Consider the following 19,744-nt stretch of genomic DNA (forward strand, 5'->3'; position numbering starts at 1 on the left):
TGCCCCACAGTGCTGGGGGGTGGGGGTGGTGGGAGACATGAGTTGGACATGGGTGGGGGCCTGCTGGCAGGTGCCCTACAGTGCTGGGTGGTGGGGGTGGTCGGAGACATGAGTGGGGCCCTGGTGGAGGGTGACCCTGGTGGCTGGGGGGTGGGGGTGGTGGGAGACATGAGTTGGACATGGGTGGGGGCCTACTGGCAGGTGCCCCACAGTGCTGGGGGGTGGGGGTGGTGGGGGACATGAGTTGGACATGGGTGGGGGACTGCTGGCATGTGCCCCACAGTGCTGGGGGGTGGGGGTGCAAGGGGACATGTGTTGGTGTTCATTAGTTCAAGGAGACATGTGCCTTTGCTGGGGGGCATGCCCATGTTGGGTGGGCTGCCTGCGGGACATGACCAGGGATGCAGGGTAGTCCCCTGTGGTGTGGGCTGCCTGCAGGGGCCGTGGAGGGTGTACAGGGTACACCTGGGAGGACCCACACTGTCAAATCACATGTGGGACTCCCCGGCAACCCTGAAATACACGTACCGTGCAGAAATCGCGTGTAAAACTTCCCGCGCACCCCTGAAATACACGCGCCCAGGCTATTCGCGTGTAAAACTTCCCGCGCACCCCTGAAATACACGCGCCCAGGCTATTCGCGTGTAAAACTTCCCACGCACCCCTGAAATACATGCGCCCAGGCTATTCGCGTGTAAAACTTCCCGCGCACCCCTGATATACACGCGCCCAGGCTATTCGCGTGTGGAACTTCCCGCGCACCCCTGAAATACACGGGCCCAGGCTATTCGCGTGTGGAACTCCCCGCGCACCCCTGAAATACACGCGCCCAGGCTATTCGCGTGTGGAACTTCCCGCGCACCCCTCAAATTCACGCGCCCAGGCTATTCGCGTGTGGAACTTCCCGCGAACCCCTGAAATACACGCGCCCAGGCTATTCGCGTGTGGAACTTCCCGCGCACCCCTGAAATACACGCGCCCAGCCTATTCGCGTGTGGAACTTCCCGCGCACCCCTGAAATACACGCGCCCAGGCTATTCGCGTGTGGAACTTCCCGCGAACCCCTGAAATACACGCGCCCAGGCTATTCGCGTGTGGAACTTCCCGCGAACCCCTGTAATACACGTAGCCCGCTCCCCCAGGCCCGATCGCGTGAGGAACTTCCCGCGCACCCCTCAAATTCACGCGCCCAGGCTAATCGCGTGTGGAACTTCCCGCGCACCCCTGAAATACACGCGCCCAGCCTATTCGCGTGTGGAACTTCCCGCGCACCCCTGAAATACACGCGCCCAGGCTATTCGCGTGTGGAACTTCCCGCGAACCCCTGAAATACACGCGCCCAGGCTATTCGCGTGTGGAACTTCCCGCGAACCCCTGTAATACACGTAGCCCGCTCCCCCAGGCCCGATCGCGTGAGGAACTTCCCGCGCACCCCTCAAATTCACGCGCCCAGGCTATTCGCGTGTGGAACTTCCCGCGCACCCCTGAAATACACGCGCCCAGCCTATTCGCGTGTGGAACTTCCCGCGCACCCCTGAAATACACGCGCCCAGGCTATTTGCGTGTGGAACTTCCCGCGAACCCCTGAAATACACGCGCCCAGGCTATTCGCGTGTGGAACTTCCCGCGAACCCCTGTAATACACGTAGCCCGCTCCCCCAGGCCCGATCGCGTGAGGAACTTCCCGCGCACCCCTCAAATTCACGCGCCCAGGCTATTCGCGTGTGAAACTTCACGCGAACCCCTGAAATACACGTACCGTGCAGAAATCGCGTGTAAAACTTCCCGCGCACCCCTGAAATACACGCGCCCAGTCTATTCGCGTGTGAAACTTCACGCGAACCCCTGAAATACACGTACCGTGCAGAAATCGCGTGTAAAACTTTCCGCGCACCCCTGAAATACACGCGCCCAGGCTATTCGCGTGTGAAACTTCACGCGAACCCCTGAAATACACGTAGCACGCTCCCCCAGGCCCGATCGCGTGAGGAACTTCACGCGAACCCCTGTAATACACGTAGCCCGCTCCCCCAGGCCCGATCGCGTGTGGAACTTCACGCGAACCCCTGTAATACACGTAGCCCGCTCCCCCAGGCCCGATCGCGTGTGGAACTTCACGCGAACCCCTGAAATACACGTAGCCCGCTCCCCCAGGCCCGATCGCGTGAGGAACTTCACGCGAACCCCTGAAATACACGTAGCCCGCTCCCCCAGGCCCGATCGCGTGAGGAACTTCACGCGAACCCCTGTAATACACGTAGCCCGCTCCCCCAGGCCCGATCGTGTGAATAACTTCACGCGAACCCCTGTGATGCACGTACCCTGCAAATCGCGTGTGACACTTCCCGCGCACCCCGGTATACATGCACACGTATTTTTTGTCAGCGGGTGTCCGTGTTTGTGGGTACCCCTTTGCACGTCATTTTTCCTGGAGGGCCACAGTATGGGACATTCATCATGGCAGTATATAGGTGCTATTTGTTGGCGCACCTTTTGGCGCACATTTCTTACAGCCGCAGAGACGCTACCGCCTCCTTTCTTGTGGCGGTCGTGTTTGTGCCTGTGCGCTGGTTTGAGCGTGCGCTTTTTTCCCCTATTCTATTCCATGAATACGTGTTGTAGGCGAGCGTGTGGGCGTTCCGCGCACTTGTGCCCTGTACTTCCCCCGTGACGCCCACGTTTTGGCAAGTTGTTCCCCATTCCGAGTGTTACGCCCGTGTTCCGCCTACTTTTATTGCGTGCGCCGCGCTATGTGCGAATTTCGCTGTGGCCTGTGCGATTTTCGCTGTGACCTGGCGCACGCTGTTAGATGGCCTGTGCGCCAACGTGCGCCAACGTGCGCCGCGCACTTTTTTTTCGCACATCCGCTGGTTTTCTCGCGCACGGCCTTCCATGAATCGACGTGCGCTGCTTTTCGTGCGATTTTCGCACGTTCACTGCGATTTTCGCTATTCCACTGCGATTCGCACGTTTTTGCCCACTTGCGCCGCGCTAATTATTCCATGAATCGGCCTCTTTATGTCTACAAGAGACGTGGCTAATGAAGATACCAACAGCAGATGGCTTTGAGATTGCCTTTAATCAAGCAATAAAGGGGATCAAAGGACGCCCCATGTCCGGGCTGCTCACCCTTGTTAAAATCCAAAGCGGCATACGCATCTTATCAGCTAAAAACATATCGCCATATATACAAGTAGTCAAGATTAAAATCCCAGCACAGCTGTCTAAGGCAGAGAATTTGCTGATGCTGATAAACATTTATTGGCAACATGCTGCAACATAACTTGAAAACTTCATCGAGTTAATCTCGGAAATGATCTCTAACATCAAGGAAAATGAGAATGAGGCAAATATTTTGATCTGTGGTGATCTTAATATAAATTGCCTCCAAAATAAGACCAGACATGACTGTGATTATGGGAAGACCAATGGTGACTTAGCAGCCGCAGTGTGGTTGCACGAAATGAAAGCATGGAACCTAAAGATGCTGAATGGAGAAACTCCTGGAAATATCCCGGCACATTTTACCTGGCAAAGAAACCAGCAACAATCAACCATCGACTATATGTTCGCAACCGAAAGAATGAGATGTGAGGATGAATCCCTAAAAATCACTGAAATGGAGCCAAACGACCACTGCATGCTAAAAATGTACCTGAATGTACATCAAATGTACATGTAAGGACCTAGTTGTTGTAGCTGGTCGCAATTGGTTGCGGCTGAATCGAGGTAAAATCTCTTCTAAAATCGATGGAGGAAAAATTAGACGTTGTGAAAATTGAATACACTACTTTCCTAGAGGCGTTTTGAGAGAAGCAAACTGCGAGGTCGAGACCTGACTTCATAAAAACACATGCATGGGATTGCGAGATTGTTACCAATAAGAAAGAGCTGAACAAAGCAGTAAGAAAGCTCAAAAAAGCACTCATGCAAATTGCAGAAGAGAGAAAGAACAACTAAAACAAACATAAAAACTGGTTGATCGGTCACAAACATGTTATGTTACAACGAGACGCGGAATCAATGATGGAAACACTAGCAAAGCGAAACATAAGTACCTTTTGGGACTATCTAAATAACGTCTCGACACCGCAAGGGGCTGTCATAAAAAACATGGTGTCTGAGAAGGCATGGGTGGAATACTACTTGAAAACATTCTATAACAAAAACACAAATCTCAGTAAACCATCAGATCCGGGAAGTCAATGGTCAATTAAAATCGAAAAAGAGGACATATATCGAAACATCGTAAGACTCAGCACGTCGAGAGCCCCGGGACCCGACGGGCTAACGAACCAACTCTTAAAACAACAATCAGAATTATGGGCTGACTCCTGCTATACTCTATTTTCATCGATCTTGCCGAAGCGAAAGATTCCTACCTCTTGGCGGAGCACTATTGTCTTACCAATTTTCCAAAAAGGCAAACGCACTGATCCAAGGAATTACTGCACAATAGCACTCCTTGATGTCGTGGGGAAAATGTTTGCAACTCAGCTCCAAGGCAAATTGCTAAAATGGATTCAAGCATCAGAGCGAAACGATCCTCAGCAAGCTGGATTTGTCAAAGGTGTCGGCTGTGGCTTAAATTTGACAATTATACATTTCCTATAAATGGAAGCCATCCGACAAAACAAAAACATCTATATTGCGTTTGTCGATTTGTCTAGCGCATTCGACACCATTGATCGTGAAATGCTCTGGGACAAAATGAGGAAATGGAGCTGTCCAGAAAATCTACTACATCCGATTAAAGAACTACATACTGACACCGAAATTAAGATCAGACTGGACTCCAGTGGAACCCTCAGTGAGCCAATTAAGACAAATCACGGTGCAAAGCAGGGATGCCCGTTGGCAGCTAACCTGTTCGGCCTATTCCTGTCAGATATCGGAGAATCCATAGGAGCGCTAAATTCCCATCCACCTAGAATCAATGGCATGAGTGTAAATCGGTTGTTATATGCGGATGACATCGTGCTGCTCGATCTAACGCCAATTGGGCTGACAAGGAAGCTAACAGCCCTTGAAGGGTACGTGCTAAAGAATAAACTGAGAATTAACCCTGCAAAGTCTGAAGTAATAATCCTCCAAGACCTCACACGAACTAATAAACAGGCTAAAAAAAATAAGCCAAAATGGAGATTGAATAATGAAAATCTGAGCTGTGAAAAAAGGCTAAATATCTTGGAATGTGGATTAAGAACAAATTAAATGACACCCCGTGGGCTGAGAATGCTAAACAAAAATGCAAACAACTAGCATGTCAGGGAGTGATCATAAATAAAAAGTACGGAAAGTTCTCCTTTCTGACTGTCCTAGCCCATTATAATCAAAACACAGTGCCAACTCTAATTTATGGGGCAGAAAGTGCACTAGGAGTAACTTCGAATTTATGGTCCCAACTAGAAAACCAGTACTGGAGGCACGTTCTGCAGCTACAAAAGGGCATATCCAGTGTGTGTCTACGATATGAACTTAACCTGATATCCATGAACGCTCGTGTGCTGTGGAACATGCTCTCTGTGTACAGGAAAATAATCATTGACAACTGCACACCCCAATTTGTCATACTACTGGATGCAATGAAAGGAAACCCGGAATCCTTATTGATAAAATGGGCAAATGCATGTGAAAACCATCTTGACGAGTTAGGTTCTGACCAGGAGACATTAAAAACCAATCCGAACTACGTGAAAAAAAAGCTATGGGAACGCATCAGAAACTGAAGAAAGGTTCCCCAAAACCGGCACCAAGGATATCCTCGCTAAAAGTAAAGGATGGGCCGAATAAGAACGCACCATTGCATACGCCACCCAAGGTCCGTGCGCCTGTGGGTGAGACCTCCACCAATCAGACAAGTCCGTCACTTCAAATCTTGCTAGACCTCTCCACATATTCCATTGAGGATATGCATATTAGTTGTCATGACTCGCGAGGCCCACTAGACCTTCCTACGACCGAAATAGGACTTGAAAACACGTCAAGTCAGCCGTGGTTGAGTCCCCCACCGCCTCCTTTCCTTACTATGGCAGACAAAAAGGAAAAGATCCCTCCTCAGCCAAACCTACAAAGGGCCAACTGATGCAAACGTATTCAGGGGCTTATACACAAAATCAGCCTCACTACTGACACAAAAACTGTTACCATCCGTGCCGACAGCCTTGATTGAAAACCAGGACTGGTCTTGGCTGTCACAAGCCTTGACAGTACATGATGATCTCTAGCAATTCAAACCTGCAACACTGAATGGGAAGAATTTAATTTGTAATTTCACCCGGAAACATCCCCGTCTGTCAATGGCTTCATAGAATACTCAAGGTTTTAGTCATCTGACAAAACCTAGTGAGATAAACCTGGGTTCCTACAATTTGCTATGTCTCTAAGAGACCTGGCTCCGTATAAACCCGATTTTGGATGGGTTTGTGACATCACTAAGCACTGCCTCAAAGGGCAAAAAGGGACATCCGACTTTAGGCTTGTTAACAGCTATTAAGTCTGGAAGTCCATTGACTTTAAGCAAATCTGTTTCAATGAGCCCATTGTCCCAAGAATTACTACTCCCTGGGAAATTGAGAACAGTGCCTTGGTCTCTGCGACTCCTGCCAAACTGGTCGTAATTAATGCCTAATGGAACCCCGGCTGTTACATCTAATGAGGCATTCATTGATCATATATCTGATCTAATAGACGATGCATACATAGTCCAACAAACACGGAATGTGATCGTATGCGGCAACCTAAATACCTCGGGGGTCATTACGACCCAGGCGGTAATTACGCCAACTTTACCACCATGGTGTAAACTACATTTACACCATGGTGGATGGCGGATTTACCGCCCCATTCCAAGGTGAGTGGGGCGGTAAATCCCCATTTCCCATTTTCCCTTCCCCATTCCCATTTTTGCCCCATAGGGCATAATGGGAGTGGGGAAGGCGCTAATTACGCCATCGTAAATTATGGTGGCGTAATTAGCATCATGGCAGGTTAGCGCCATGGATTTTAACGGCTGCTAAAAGCAGCCGTTAAAATCGGAATCAGGCGTTAAGGGTTAACGACGGCGTTAACCCTTAACGCCTGAGTTGTAATGAGGCCCCTCATGTCTTCCTGGTAATGTGAAGGTACATACCACGCCACATTTGTCCTCTCACAACTCCAGAGCCATTATGTGGAACACACTAGTGGCCACTAAAGACATGCATATGTTAAATGGAAACTTTATAGATGATTCGCAACCTCAAGCAACCTTGGAAAGTATGGGCCATTCATCCGCGATCGACTATATTTTTGTCTCGGGACAATTTTTACCATTGGTTGCTTCGTTCCAGAATATACAAACAAAGAATAGCGATCATCATTCGTTATTCATGGAATGGACAGGCTCTGCCCCGAGCATCCTGCAAAAGATGTCGTTGGAACTGTCAGTCTCTAGTGGCGGTACACGTCTAAAACTAACAAGTAACAGCATGGTTAATCTTGCTGCGTCCTTCAGGTCTGGGGGCTCACTGGTCAAGTACACCCCCCTTCTAGAACTTTACCAGCCCAGTATCAGCAAAGACGCTGACCATGTCGGAATCATCTCCACCTCTTTAATCTAGAGCTTGTTAACCCTGGAAAGGTGGTGGAAAAGCTCACCAGAGTGGCCAAGAAATTGGGAGACGCACTCGACCAAGAAAACCTCCGGCATGGAAAAAGGAGCAATAAGAATTGGCTCTATTTGTTCAGATGATCGTTATACCAACAAGATTCAGAAACCATGCTTAAGACTGTGGTAAGAAAAAAAACAGGAGATTTTTGGACTTTAATAAAATCAGTGGGTCCACAGCTGAATGACGACCAGATGAATCCCATTAGCGAAGCCACTTGGACCGATCACTTTAAAAACGTATATGCTGTAGCCCCCGACACTAACATAACCAACTCCACCTCTGCTGACACAGTCCCCTGGGTTTCCTCTCTAACTATCGATGATGTCCAGAGCCGAATTGCAAAGCTAAACAACTCACTAGCTCCTGGAACCGATGGGCTGACAAATCTCATGTTGAAGGAACATCAATATGAATGGGCACCTTTAATCCATGCGTTGCTGTTAAAGATCTCCAGTTTCCGCAGAATTCCGAGTTCTTGTGGGAGGGCGATTGTGGTCCCCATTTTCAAGAATGGGGATCGCGACAACCCAAAGAACTACCGTCCCTTTGCCCTGCTAGATGTAATTGGGAAGTTGTATGCACTATTATTCTAGACCATTTTTCCACCTGGTGCAGGGGTGCAAGAGTCAACGACCCATTACAATCAGGGTTGGTTAAAGGAATCGGAACCTGTGCGAACATCTTTATTCTTAACATGCTAAAAGGCAGAGTGAAACATGGGCAATCAAAAATCTTTATGGCATTTGTCGTTCTGGTACAAGCATTCAACCAGATTGACCGTCAGAAGCTGTGGATCAAACTTGAGGCAAAGAATTGCCCGGAGTGTATTCTAGCACCTATAAAAGCCTTGCACTGCACCACCACCTTAAGGGTACGATTGAACAAATCTGGCCTTCTTTCCAAAGAAATTCCAACTGCCTGATGTGTTAAACATGGGTGTCCAGTGGCGGCCGCTCTTTTTAACTTTTTTGTGGCTGACATTAAGAACTCAGACACTGAACTAAAAGCCTTCCCGCCTACAGTCGGCTGGTGTTTTGTTACCTCGCATACTATATGATATGCCGATGATATTGTCTTAATAGACCAGGCGCTGATAGGTCTTCAACGGCAACTGCATGGTCTATCTAATTTCATTCGAATCAACAGCTTGGAGATGAATAAATCTAAAACAAAGATCTCAAGCTTTGGAAACTCCAATAAAGGAAAGAACCAGTATTCTTGGTCGCTGGAGGACCAGACCATTGAGCAAGTAAGCACCTTTAAGTACTTGGGTGTTCAACTTAGCGATATATCAGCTGAAGCGCCGATGGTCACTCATTTAAGAGCTAGGCTCTGTCTAGTCAAGAACACGCTCTGAATCAAAAACATGGCCGGTTCTCCATCCTCCCAGTCCTTTCCTTCTCTAAAGCTAAGGTCGTTCCAACTATCACATATGGATCCGAGGCCATACCCAACATTCCTGCAACTGCCTGGCCACAACTAGAGGGCCTTTTTTGGAATTAAGTCTTGGGTCTTCTGTCAGCAACTCTAATCCAAACAATACAGCGCGAGTTGGGTCTGTCATCATTAAAATAAAGTGTTGACTGAAAGAGCCTCGCCTTCTTGAGGAAATGTTTTCTACCTGAGCGTCTGGAAATTTTAGAAATGCTACATAAGGAGATTGTAGCTTCTAACACTCCCATATTGCAGAACTGGAGAAGGTCAATGTGCGCACTGCTGGAAGAGATTGGATGTTCAATTAAGGTCCTTCTTACCAACCTAATGTTGATTAATGCAAATTGTGTGAACTGGACTGGATTAACACCTTAAACTCAGCAGCTAAGTACAATACAAATTGAGCGCCCATATTCCAACAGAATCACGGAAACTAGATGTAGTGTGTCAATACCTAATTCAATTCCCAGATCGAAAAATGTGAAAGCAATATCTCCGTATTCGGCTCAACTTTTATACAACGAGCGAGATCCAAGGAATCGGTGGGATATCTGATTCCAATAACTGCTGGTTCTGTAAAGATGCTCTAGCTGTGAAATCACTGAAGCATTTGGTCACCACTTGCCCAGCACTTGTGGAGAGTCGCACCAAACATGTCAGACATTTACTATCGGACCATCAGAGTGAGGAGAATGATGCATAGTGGTCACTGCTGATGGCAGGGAACAAGTCGTGCCATGTGATTGCCCTGACAACATTTCTGGAGCCTTTGCTTACCATGTAAATGAACGTGTGCACTTGTCTTCTACTCTCTTTTCTTTCTCTCTCATTTTTCCTTCTATTTTCTGTTTTTCCCCTGTCTTTAGGCTACGGTTCTTTTAGAAGGGATTAATTTAATCAATTTAGAAGGGCCACTTGGATGTAATGCAGAACTGTGATTTTGCTTTGCTAAAAAATTGTTTTTCAATTAAAATGCAAATAAAAAAAATAAAAAATAGCTATTCCCAAGAAAGATAACCTTAATAAATGTGCTTCTTATAGGCTGATTTCTCTGAACAACAGTGTGACTAAAGTATTAGTCAAATTATTGACCTGATGACCATCATTGGTGATCCCTAACTTGATTCACCCCAAATAATGTGTTTTCTTCTGTAACAGTAACAGAGCCACCAAGATAAATATTTGGAGTTTGCACAATACTATTGATTAAGCATCTCAGATCAAAATCCTTCTGTCCATTTTGGCGGTCAGTCTGGAAAAAGCATTCAATTTGATTTTTTAACACTTTCTCTGGCCGTCATGAAGACATATTTATCGCATAGGTGAAGCTCCTGTAGCTAACCCGGAGGCCTTGCTACAAATGAATGGGTAATGCTCCCACTGTTTTCCTCTGGAAAGTGGTACAAGAGAAGGGTGCCCCCATCTCCACTGTTGTTTAAGCTGGCCATTGAACCTCTGGCATCGTGGCAACGGGATGACCCGGGATGGTTTGTGTTTCGCTGGCCTGCAGGTCAGGATGGCCCAGTTTCGTTATACACATATGATCTTTTAATTTTTTTGAATGATCCTGTTCAATTAGGTCCTCGGGTAAAGGAGAGTATTCAAGAATTGGGCAGGAACAGCATCCTAAAAGTAAATTGGCATACATGTATTATTTTTCCATTACAGGATAGGGTGCAAGTGATAGCATGAAACTGTAGATTTTAAATTGTTGAGGACACCTACTAGTATCTGGGAATTCACATTTGCAAAGATATGGGCGTTTTTCTTTAAAGCAACCTGACAACAATTACTAATCGGATTCGAATGGAAGCAAGATATTACACTCCATTGGCGTAATTGGCAAGAGCTGCAATGTTTAAAATGACTGCGCTCCCTAGATACCTTTATGTCCTTCAGAATACTCCAGTCAAAATCCCCAACTGTGAATTTAATAGATTTGAAAAAGTGCTAAGGAAAGTTCTGTGGCTACACAAGCAGCCTCATATAGCACTTCAGGCACTTTGTAATTCGGTCTAGGATGGAGAAACAGCTCTAACGGACATCCAAAAATATTACTTTTTCAAGACCCTGAAGAAGCACACGGCATGGAAAGATTGTTCCAATAAGTGTGAAACACGTGTTGGTTCAGGGAGATGGCTTAGGGATGTAATGAATGATCTTGGATTAATTGTTCTATATCACATTGATTTTTGGAAAGTAGAATTTTCATGCATTTGTATCTACTGGCTTTATTGAATATGTGTTTATGTTGATATTAAACATATAAAATGTCATATCAAATAAAGAATGCTAAATGTTTTATTGCACTTATTGCTTCATTTTAATCATAATATCAGTTCATTGGTAGGTCAACTTCGATTATATTTTTCATTTACAGTATCATAACAGCTGTGATGCACTCAGCATCCCAATAGCAGCTTTGTTATTTATAAGGAATGATACTTTGGCATCAATAATCGCAGGTCATTCTGACACACCCATCTTTATTTTTTTTTTGTTAAAATAATTATTGAGTCCAGTATTTCCTGCAGCTAGCAGATCCAACTCACATGACTACATATAGAGAAGGCAGAGACAAAGATTTTAAGGGCCTCTTTTCAACCAATGGAAGTATAGAACGTGCATTCCATAATAAAGGTCCTCCTGTTGAAACTTTAAGGGAGAAATTAATCAAGTTAAAGAGACTTCTAAAAAAGAAATTTCAAAATGTTGGGAAATAGTATCACTGAAACAGTATTTAGAACATGAAAGAGTACCCAGAGGTTTGAGGTTATTAGTTTTTGCTAATTGTAAAGAATTAATATCTACACCTTGAATAGACAACCTTAAGGGGTATTAAATAAAATTGATCATTGAGTATAGTTTGGAAATCAAAAACCTGAAAAAGCATGCGCTCTGGAAATATTGTTCCACTGAGTGCAAGTCCCCTGTTGGTCCAGGGAGATAGGCTTAGGGATGTATTAAATGGTCTGGGACTTATTGTTATATATCACATTGGTTTTTGGAAAGTAGTATTTTGATGAATTTGTATCTAGTGACTTTATTGAATATATTTGGATGTCAATATTAAAGAATGTGTCATGTCAAATACGGAATGTTTTTTTTAATTGTGATTCATGAGCACATTCATTCATAATATTTGCGCATTGGTATGCCAATTTAGATTATATTTTGCAATTACGTTATCATAGCAGGTGTAATGCATTGGGCAGCCCAATAGCAGTTTAGATATTCATAAAGAATAATATTTTGGCATCGAGAAGTGCAGGTCATTCTGGAACACCAAATATATTACGTGGCATCCCAAATGGTAATAGGCAATAAATGTCTTTGCAGTAAGCCTGCAATGTCCCATATAAAACTTGAATATGGGTTAATGAGACAAACTACTCTTTTGCTGATTTTATATGGATGCATAAATAAGAGGTCACTACCCACGGCTTATAGACAGGTTATTTGTTTGAGCCTGCTGTGGTGAAAGTGATGGAATGGGCATGGAGAGGCTGTTTTAGGGCCCCAATCTGGAATAACTTCGATATTGGTGAAGTGTTAAAATTGGGAATGCTCAAGTCATGGGTTGATAAGGGATTAATACACTAGTCAATATTATTATTCACAACGCAATAGCTGCATTCCAAGACCTGAAGCCTAGGTTTCGATTACCAGATTCAGAATGTTACCATTACTTGCAGCTACACCATGCTTTACAACCCTAGATAGGAAAACTGTTGGGAACTGTGTTGGAAAGACCTTTAGGGGATGACTCTAGGGTGATATTACTGGGCATTTGAGAGACAACCTCTCCAGCAGATTTGAAATGTTATTTATTTTGGCAGTGATGGCACCGGCAAAACAAGACATTGCAAGTACGTGGGAGGTTAAAGATACTCCATATTTTTCTAAATGGAAAGGAGGTCTTGATAGCTGTATGTACCTGGAAGAGAGGCTTTACAAGGCACAGGCAACCTTCAAACGTATGTCAAGATTTAGAGTAAATGGGGCACAGCTGGGTAATTCCCTGATCATTATGTGTTCCCTGAGTTTTAGTAAGAGGCATTTAGGTGTTAACAAATAAGGCACTGTCAAATGAAAAATACAATGAGGATCATTTTATATTCCCATTGATCGTAAAAGCAATGTGCAACACAAAGGAGGAACGGATATGCGCTTTCCATTTATGATCTGGGGGATTTTAGTGCCAGTTGACAGCAGAGTGGGGTCATGGAATGGGTTATACTTTTCAGTGTTGCTCTCCCGCTCCGCCTTCAAATAGCACCATAGTATTCCACCACCAAGTATTTACATGCTTGCAGAATACCAAAGGATTCCTATGGAATCTGTCTGACTTTTTCAACTGGTAAAAGCTGGTGGATTGCATAGGAATACATTGTAAATGCCTCCTACAAAGCATAATGTGCAGGCAGCTTTTACAATTTCCCCAAAATACACTGGAAATATTCAGACTAAAGGCGATTTCCTTTTTGTTTCACTCTTGGTATTTCCACTCCGTTTTGGCAATGACAAAAATTTCAGTTGCGGTCCACTCCTGTGCAATTTAGGAAGTGTATGAAATGACCCCCCAAAAAAGGATCCAATAGAAGTTGCACCCATTTTGAAAAAGTAAAATCTGCAGAAATGAATTGAACATCATCTACAACATTTCTGCTATTTTACTTAATTCTGTAAGAAATACAATTTAGAAATACCAAGTAACCTGGCAAGAATATATACATTCCAATAGAGGAGAAGAAATATCAAAAGCTGTGTTATAAGTGCTGACACACCCACAATTGGTTTGCAGGACACATAATGTAATTTTTTTTTTTTTATAGATTATAGATGCAATTTATTTATTTATTTAATTTATTATGGCATTTGTAAATCGCACTAAACCCGAAGTCATCAAGGCGCTAGCGCAAGCTACAGACATTTAAGTAATTCGCAAAGTAATGCTTACAGTAGTTGCAGGATTATAAAAGATAGACAGCTGTTGGAGCACTTGTGGCTGCCAGCGAGCCATGCTGCCCATTTTATGGAGTTCACCACTAATACACATTCACTATAATGAAGTGATAGAAAAATGTGGAACATGCTTGGGGGTCCCCTTCCCCTTATTAAGCGCAGGTTGTGCAAAGACAATTTCCTGCTACGAATTAACATGCAGAAATTAAGCTCCCAAAAAGTTACTTGCGTAAAAATAAGACTAGCTTTGGTGATTCTTTCAGCAGAAACTCAGACCCCAGACTGAAGAGGTTTTGGTACAATCTGTATGAAATAGCTCACTCACTAAACGATACTCCAAAAAGCTTCACAGGTCTTTGGAGCCCACTACTTACATATCTTTTAGATGGATTTAAAGTGTTCACCTGCCTGACTTGAATTAGAGTATTATTTTTAACATGTTAAACATAAAATAGCCAAACCCAAAAGAAAGGGCTTCAACTCAGCTATAGATACAATGCAGGCTGAGCTAGTGCCTGGGAGCCAACCAGGCAGAAACCATAGCCCACTTAAACGATCTGTTTGGGAGAGAGAGGTGGGGACTTGGAGGGAAGAGGGACGGGTTTAATGAAGCAGGCATATGTTATATAAAGAAGTGTCATGGTTATAGTGTGTTATACTGGTAGTCAGAGGCAGCCAGGATTGTCTAACAAGTAGGGCCTGAAGCTAATGTAGTTGGGCTCACTGCAGAGACATTAACATCTGTAAATATCCATGCAACGCAACTGAATGGGCCTTTACAGAATTTGGGTGGGCCTTGCCCACTCAGGCCCTAACCTGTCTATGTCTCTGCTAGTAGTGCAACCCAAGAGACTACACCCATGCCTGTTGGTTCTCTCACCCTTTTCTCTACAAGTATAGCCTTTACTGTGAAAAATCCAAGCCAATAAAAATCTTGAAAATATAAAACTGTAATAAAAGACAAAGTAGCCTTATGGAGCACCAGTGCGTTGCATTGATTTGGAAGCCAGGAAGTACCCTCTGTGTCCCTTTGTATACAGGCTGTGGTAGGGAATAAGCTGGTCAATCCCGTTCTGGTCCTGTTTCATTTTGTCTTTTCAAACCCTGCCATTCGGTTATCAGTTATTTGTTTATTTGGGCAGAAATCCTATCAGCAGAGAAGGGAAAGAATGCAGAAAGAATGCAGAAGCATGTGCCTCAAACTCATTTGCAAGATAGTTTGATAAACGTGAAGTCATTCATGTGACATAGCCAGGTTCTATAGTTTCTAGCTGGATATTGTAACCTACAGGTGCTAAGTCCTTGTCAACAGACAATGCTAGCCTTTTGTCAAGCTCAGTACAATCTCTTGCTTCTATCTTAACTGTGAAGGTTGTCTTCTTAAGGAGAGGTATTCCCTAAGTGACTACAATGAGAATGGTTAAGTCATAGAAACGTGTTAGGGTATTTGTTAATGTTGGCTTAGCTTCTCTACTGCAAACTGAACACAGATGGAATAGGACATGTGTTCACATTCTGACTGCAAAGATGATGCTTGCTCATACTTTCTATTGAAATATGCTGGATGCCTCTGTTTTTTAGACAAGCAAGGTTTTGGAGATTGCATGATCTGTTTCGAAGATGGTCAGCAGCTATTGAGCCCTGTATATAGCTGTTGTTAATATTACTCATTCAGGTTTTGCTCATAGTCTCAACCTTGGAGGATGGGTGGCTGGTCAACAATCTGGGATACAAATCCACGGCCTACAGCAGGAGTCTGAAACCTGCGCCTCTCCAAATGTTTGGGATTACACCGAACATGATCTCTCACCATTGACAATGCTGGCTAGGGCTGATGGGAGTGGTACTGCAAACCATCTGGAGATACAAAGGTTTCAGACTGCTGGCCTACAGATCACACATCGATTTCTGTAGTAGGAGCAATAGCCGAGTGAAATATTTGTCTCATCATATGAACTGTGATGTATGTAGGAGTTGCAGTAATTTTGTGGTAAAGTACTGGTTTTAGAATCAAGAGTAGCAATTTGAGGTGTCCTAATAATTCTGCAATATCTATCACACAATTTGATCTTAAAAAATGATTGTATCTTTTGGCAACTTTTTTAGTGAACTTTAAATTTGGAGCACTACTCAGGTGATATTTGGAGAAGAAAATCCATGTAACTCTAAGAAACCCTTACAAATGTATTTAGTCGAGTTTTTTAATAGTCACCAACAGTAGCCTGTCCATTCTCTATTTCTCCTATCTTTGTTTCTTGTTTTTCTCTTTTGAGTGGTTCCCTTTTGTCTTCCAGCCCTCAAGGTGATACTTGTGTGCTTCGAGCGCCAGCTGGGGAGCCAGTGGTACAGACTCAGCCTGCAAGTCAAAGAGATGGCTCTACGCAAGGTTGGGGGGCTTGCGCTATGGGATTTTGTTGACTTCATTGTCAGAACCCGGATCCCAATATTTGTTTTACTGCGACCCTTCATCCAGTGTAAGGTGAGACTTTACAATTCTGTAGCCAGGAAGGATACAAATGACAATATTTACCACCATTTCTTTCAAAAGATGGGCTGTGTGCTTGGTAGCAGCACAAATGATTTTCAAAATTATATTATGTAAGTTGGATTTCTGCAGTTCCACATTTAAAGAAAGCCAACTCTCAGAAATCCACAGCAATCCTTTATCCATCCACTTGCTTACATTGTCATTAGTAGTAGCTTGTGTGTTATATGTGTGATTTCCCCAGGGAGCTGCTGCAGGAGAGCAAAGGGATTATTTTCCCTCCCTCCCTGGTTAGGAAGGCACATTGCATTCCACTGCCAGCTTCTGGACCTACAGTGATGCATTGTCCTATGCAGGGGGCAGTGCTGTTATGTAACTTGGAAAGAACCACCTTTGGTTCTCCCAGGGACATGAGACTAGATGATTTACATATATTCTTTGCCAATTGGTGCTTCAGTCATATATTCTGCATTTGGGGCCTACACAGGTGCTTATAACAGAAGATGTGCTCACAACCCAAAAAATGTGCTCACAAGCAAAATAATATAGCTGTTACTAAAGCGCTACCTAAGTGCTACTTATAGAGTGCCTCAATGGCTGCTCCTGAGGTGAAAAAGCTGTGTTAGCCTTATGTCACTCCATAATAGGTGCCCTGTTTAGCAGAGAGCTCATACACAAGACCATTATAGAAGGTTCCTAAAACATGTATGATGTGCCTCCTCATTGGGGCCATGTCAATGTATGACATTCTAAAGCTAGGCTGAGTTTGAGCAATAACTGTTGCCCATGACCCTTACCGTAAATAAATGTATGAGCGTGCCTTTATGAAGATAACAGGAACCTTGTGTATGCACAGAAGCGTAGCTATTTGCAACGGAATCCGTTAGGAATGATGTGTGCAGTGTTCTGTGAATGAAAAGGAGCTGTCCCTTTAACTGGATGCAGAAAGTGGGAGTGGACTTTAAAAATATCACTGTGGTGTGAAGTGCTCACAATGTGTAGAGAAATGCAGAAGAGTCAGTGGAGAACAGTGTGCAGAGCGTTCCGTTCAGTGGAGTAACTTTGCTGAAAATGTTGGGGGGCACATGACAACTGATGGAAAGGGGTGGGGTGAAGGGAGGGCTCTGAGGGATCCTTTCAGCCAAATTGTAAAAAAAAAATGTGGTCGAATGGTAGATTGGACTGAATTCGGTCACCACCATTAGTTCGAAGCTGAAGATACCGAACATGAAGAGCAGTGGTTGCAGGGGTGGCCCCCTCAGCCCACGTTGGCCTTGGCGGTTGCAGGGGTGTCCCCCGCTTCCTCAGCATTTGTGGCAGGGGAACCAACAAAAAAAAAGAAGATGAGAGACGCTGCAGCGTCAGATCTGACACTCGTTAATGGGATGGATCTGATGCTCTAGGTTACAGGAGAGGCAGCAGATTGAGAAAAGGTAAGTGGGGGGGTTTATGGGTATACTGGCGGTTTGAGGGGACATGGTTTGTTTTTCTGTACAGAGGTAAAAACATATTCGCAGCGAAATTGACTACTATTAATTCCGTCGTGATTTTGTACGTCGGTCAAACAACCTAAATCCCTGAGGTATAACACTAAACTACTACACTACAAGAGCCCATTGCTGACGCTCTATTATAACTTTTATAAGACTGGTGGCGTATCTTTAAAAATCATTTGGGCCACCGCACATCTTCAGCCGGCCTGCCATGCACCCAGTGACACAACATAACATTCACAAACTTAATTCCACTAGAACATACAAACAATGCATTATTTATCATTCATTCAGACACAAACAAATGCTTGCTCACACTCTCACTCACACACAAATGCACCCAGCACCTCCACTGACACACACTGTGGGCACACAACATTTAGATGTACATTTACAATAACAGATGGAAACAGTGGTGCAACGTCCATTGAGCAGACCAGACTTTATCACCCCATGATACCTGACATTTTGGGCTATGTTGACTTGAGCTAGCTGAACTGTAAAACCATGGCCGAAAGGACCTGATTCACTGGAATGTCAGCAATTTGCCTGATTTTTCCTTTCATTAAAAGGCAGAAACCATTGGTTAATGCAGTGCAGTGGGTGACCAAGTTTGTTTGTTTGTTTGTTTATTTTATTTATATAGCGCACCTGACCCAGCGGTATCTGGGTGCTCTCTTAAGGAAGTAGAATGTTACAGACATAGACAATGCAGTTAAGAGTAAAGTTTGTACATGCATAGAGATTATAAGCAGTTACAGGTAGGTACCAAGATACATTTTAGAGGCATAGGCATTGGTAAGAGGTTACAGTACCAGAGGTATGTTTTTACATGGTTGGAAAACAGGCAGGACAGTTGTAGAAAAGCAGTTGTTCTACTAAGTCACTAAAATGTATGCAGATCAAAAATACAGATACAGATGACAGGTATAGGATATTCAAGTGGATACTTCAATTAAATTATGAGGTAACGTTAGGAGATCTAAGTAACTGATAATTAGTTCTTGCTAAGTAGCCAGGGGATGACACTTCTCCTGAAATTAGAGAATACTTGGATGGATTTAATGTCAGATGGGAGGGTGTTCCACAGTTGGGAGGCCATGACTGGGAAGCTGGATCCTCCAGATCTTTTTAGGTTGTATCTTGGGACCACCAGGCAGGATGTGTCAGATGATCTATTAATTTGTGTGGATGATCTCAAGGTGAATCTTTCAGTGAGGTACGGAGGGGCTGTATGGTACAGTGCTTTAAAGGTGGGACATAAAGTTTTAAGGTCAATCATTTTTTTTTTAGAGAGCCATTTGCAGTGTTTTATAATTGCTGAAATTTGCTCTCTTCTCTGTATATTTAATGCAGCTCTAAAAGCATTGTTCTGCATTAGCTGTAGTTTGTTGAGTACAGTCTTATTAGCACCTAAGTAGAGACCATTACAATAGTCCAGTTTGGACAATGTGAATGCTCTGGCTAGTATGAGACAACTTTCTGTTGAAAACAGCGGTCTACAGGCCCTTATCAGTTTGCCCATGTAGGCAGTGGCTGAGGCGGTCATATTCACTTGTTTGTTTAAGTTGGAGGTAGCGTCAAGATAGAAGCCTAATGTTTTTACTTCTTTAGCAATTGGGATGTTGTTCCCATCTATAATGAGAGTAGTGTAGTTAGGGCTTAATTTGTTTATGTTGGCTGGAGAACCCACCAGGAGGAGTTCAGTTTTGTTG

The 19,744-nt window shown here is 44.2% G+C and overlaps 1 protein-coding gene across 21 annotated transcripts in view; it reads left to right on the plus strand.

The window, feature by feature from the left end:
* Positions 1–19,744, plus strand: part of UNC80 (unc-80 homolog, NALCN channel complex subunit) — a 3,486,058-nt gene that overhangs the window by 3,042,136 nt on the left and 424,178 nt on the right. For all 21 annotated transcript variants that reach the window (XM_069615884.1, XM_069615886.1, XM_069615890.1 and 18 more), the window contains one exon: positions 16,346–16,530. In XM_069615884.1, coding sequence (XP_069471985.1) covers positions 16,346–16,530 — 185 coding nt within the window. The remainder of the gene's footprint in view (positions 1–16,345; positions 16,531–19,744) is intronic.

Source organism: Ambystoma mexicanum, chromosome 9 (genome assembly GCF_040938575.1).
Source record: "Ambystoma mexicanum isolate Mex_15411 chromosome 9, UKY_AmexF1_1, whole genome shotgun sequence".
In the NCBI taxonomy this organism is placed as follows: domain Eukaryota; kingdom Metazoa; phylum Chordata; class Amphibia; order Caudata; family Ambystomatidae; genus Ambystoma; species Ambystoma mexicanum.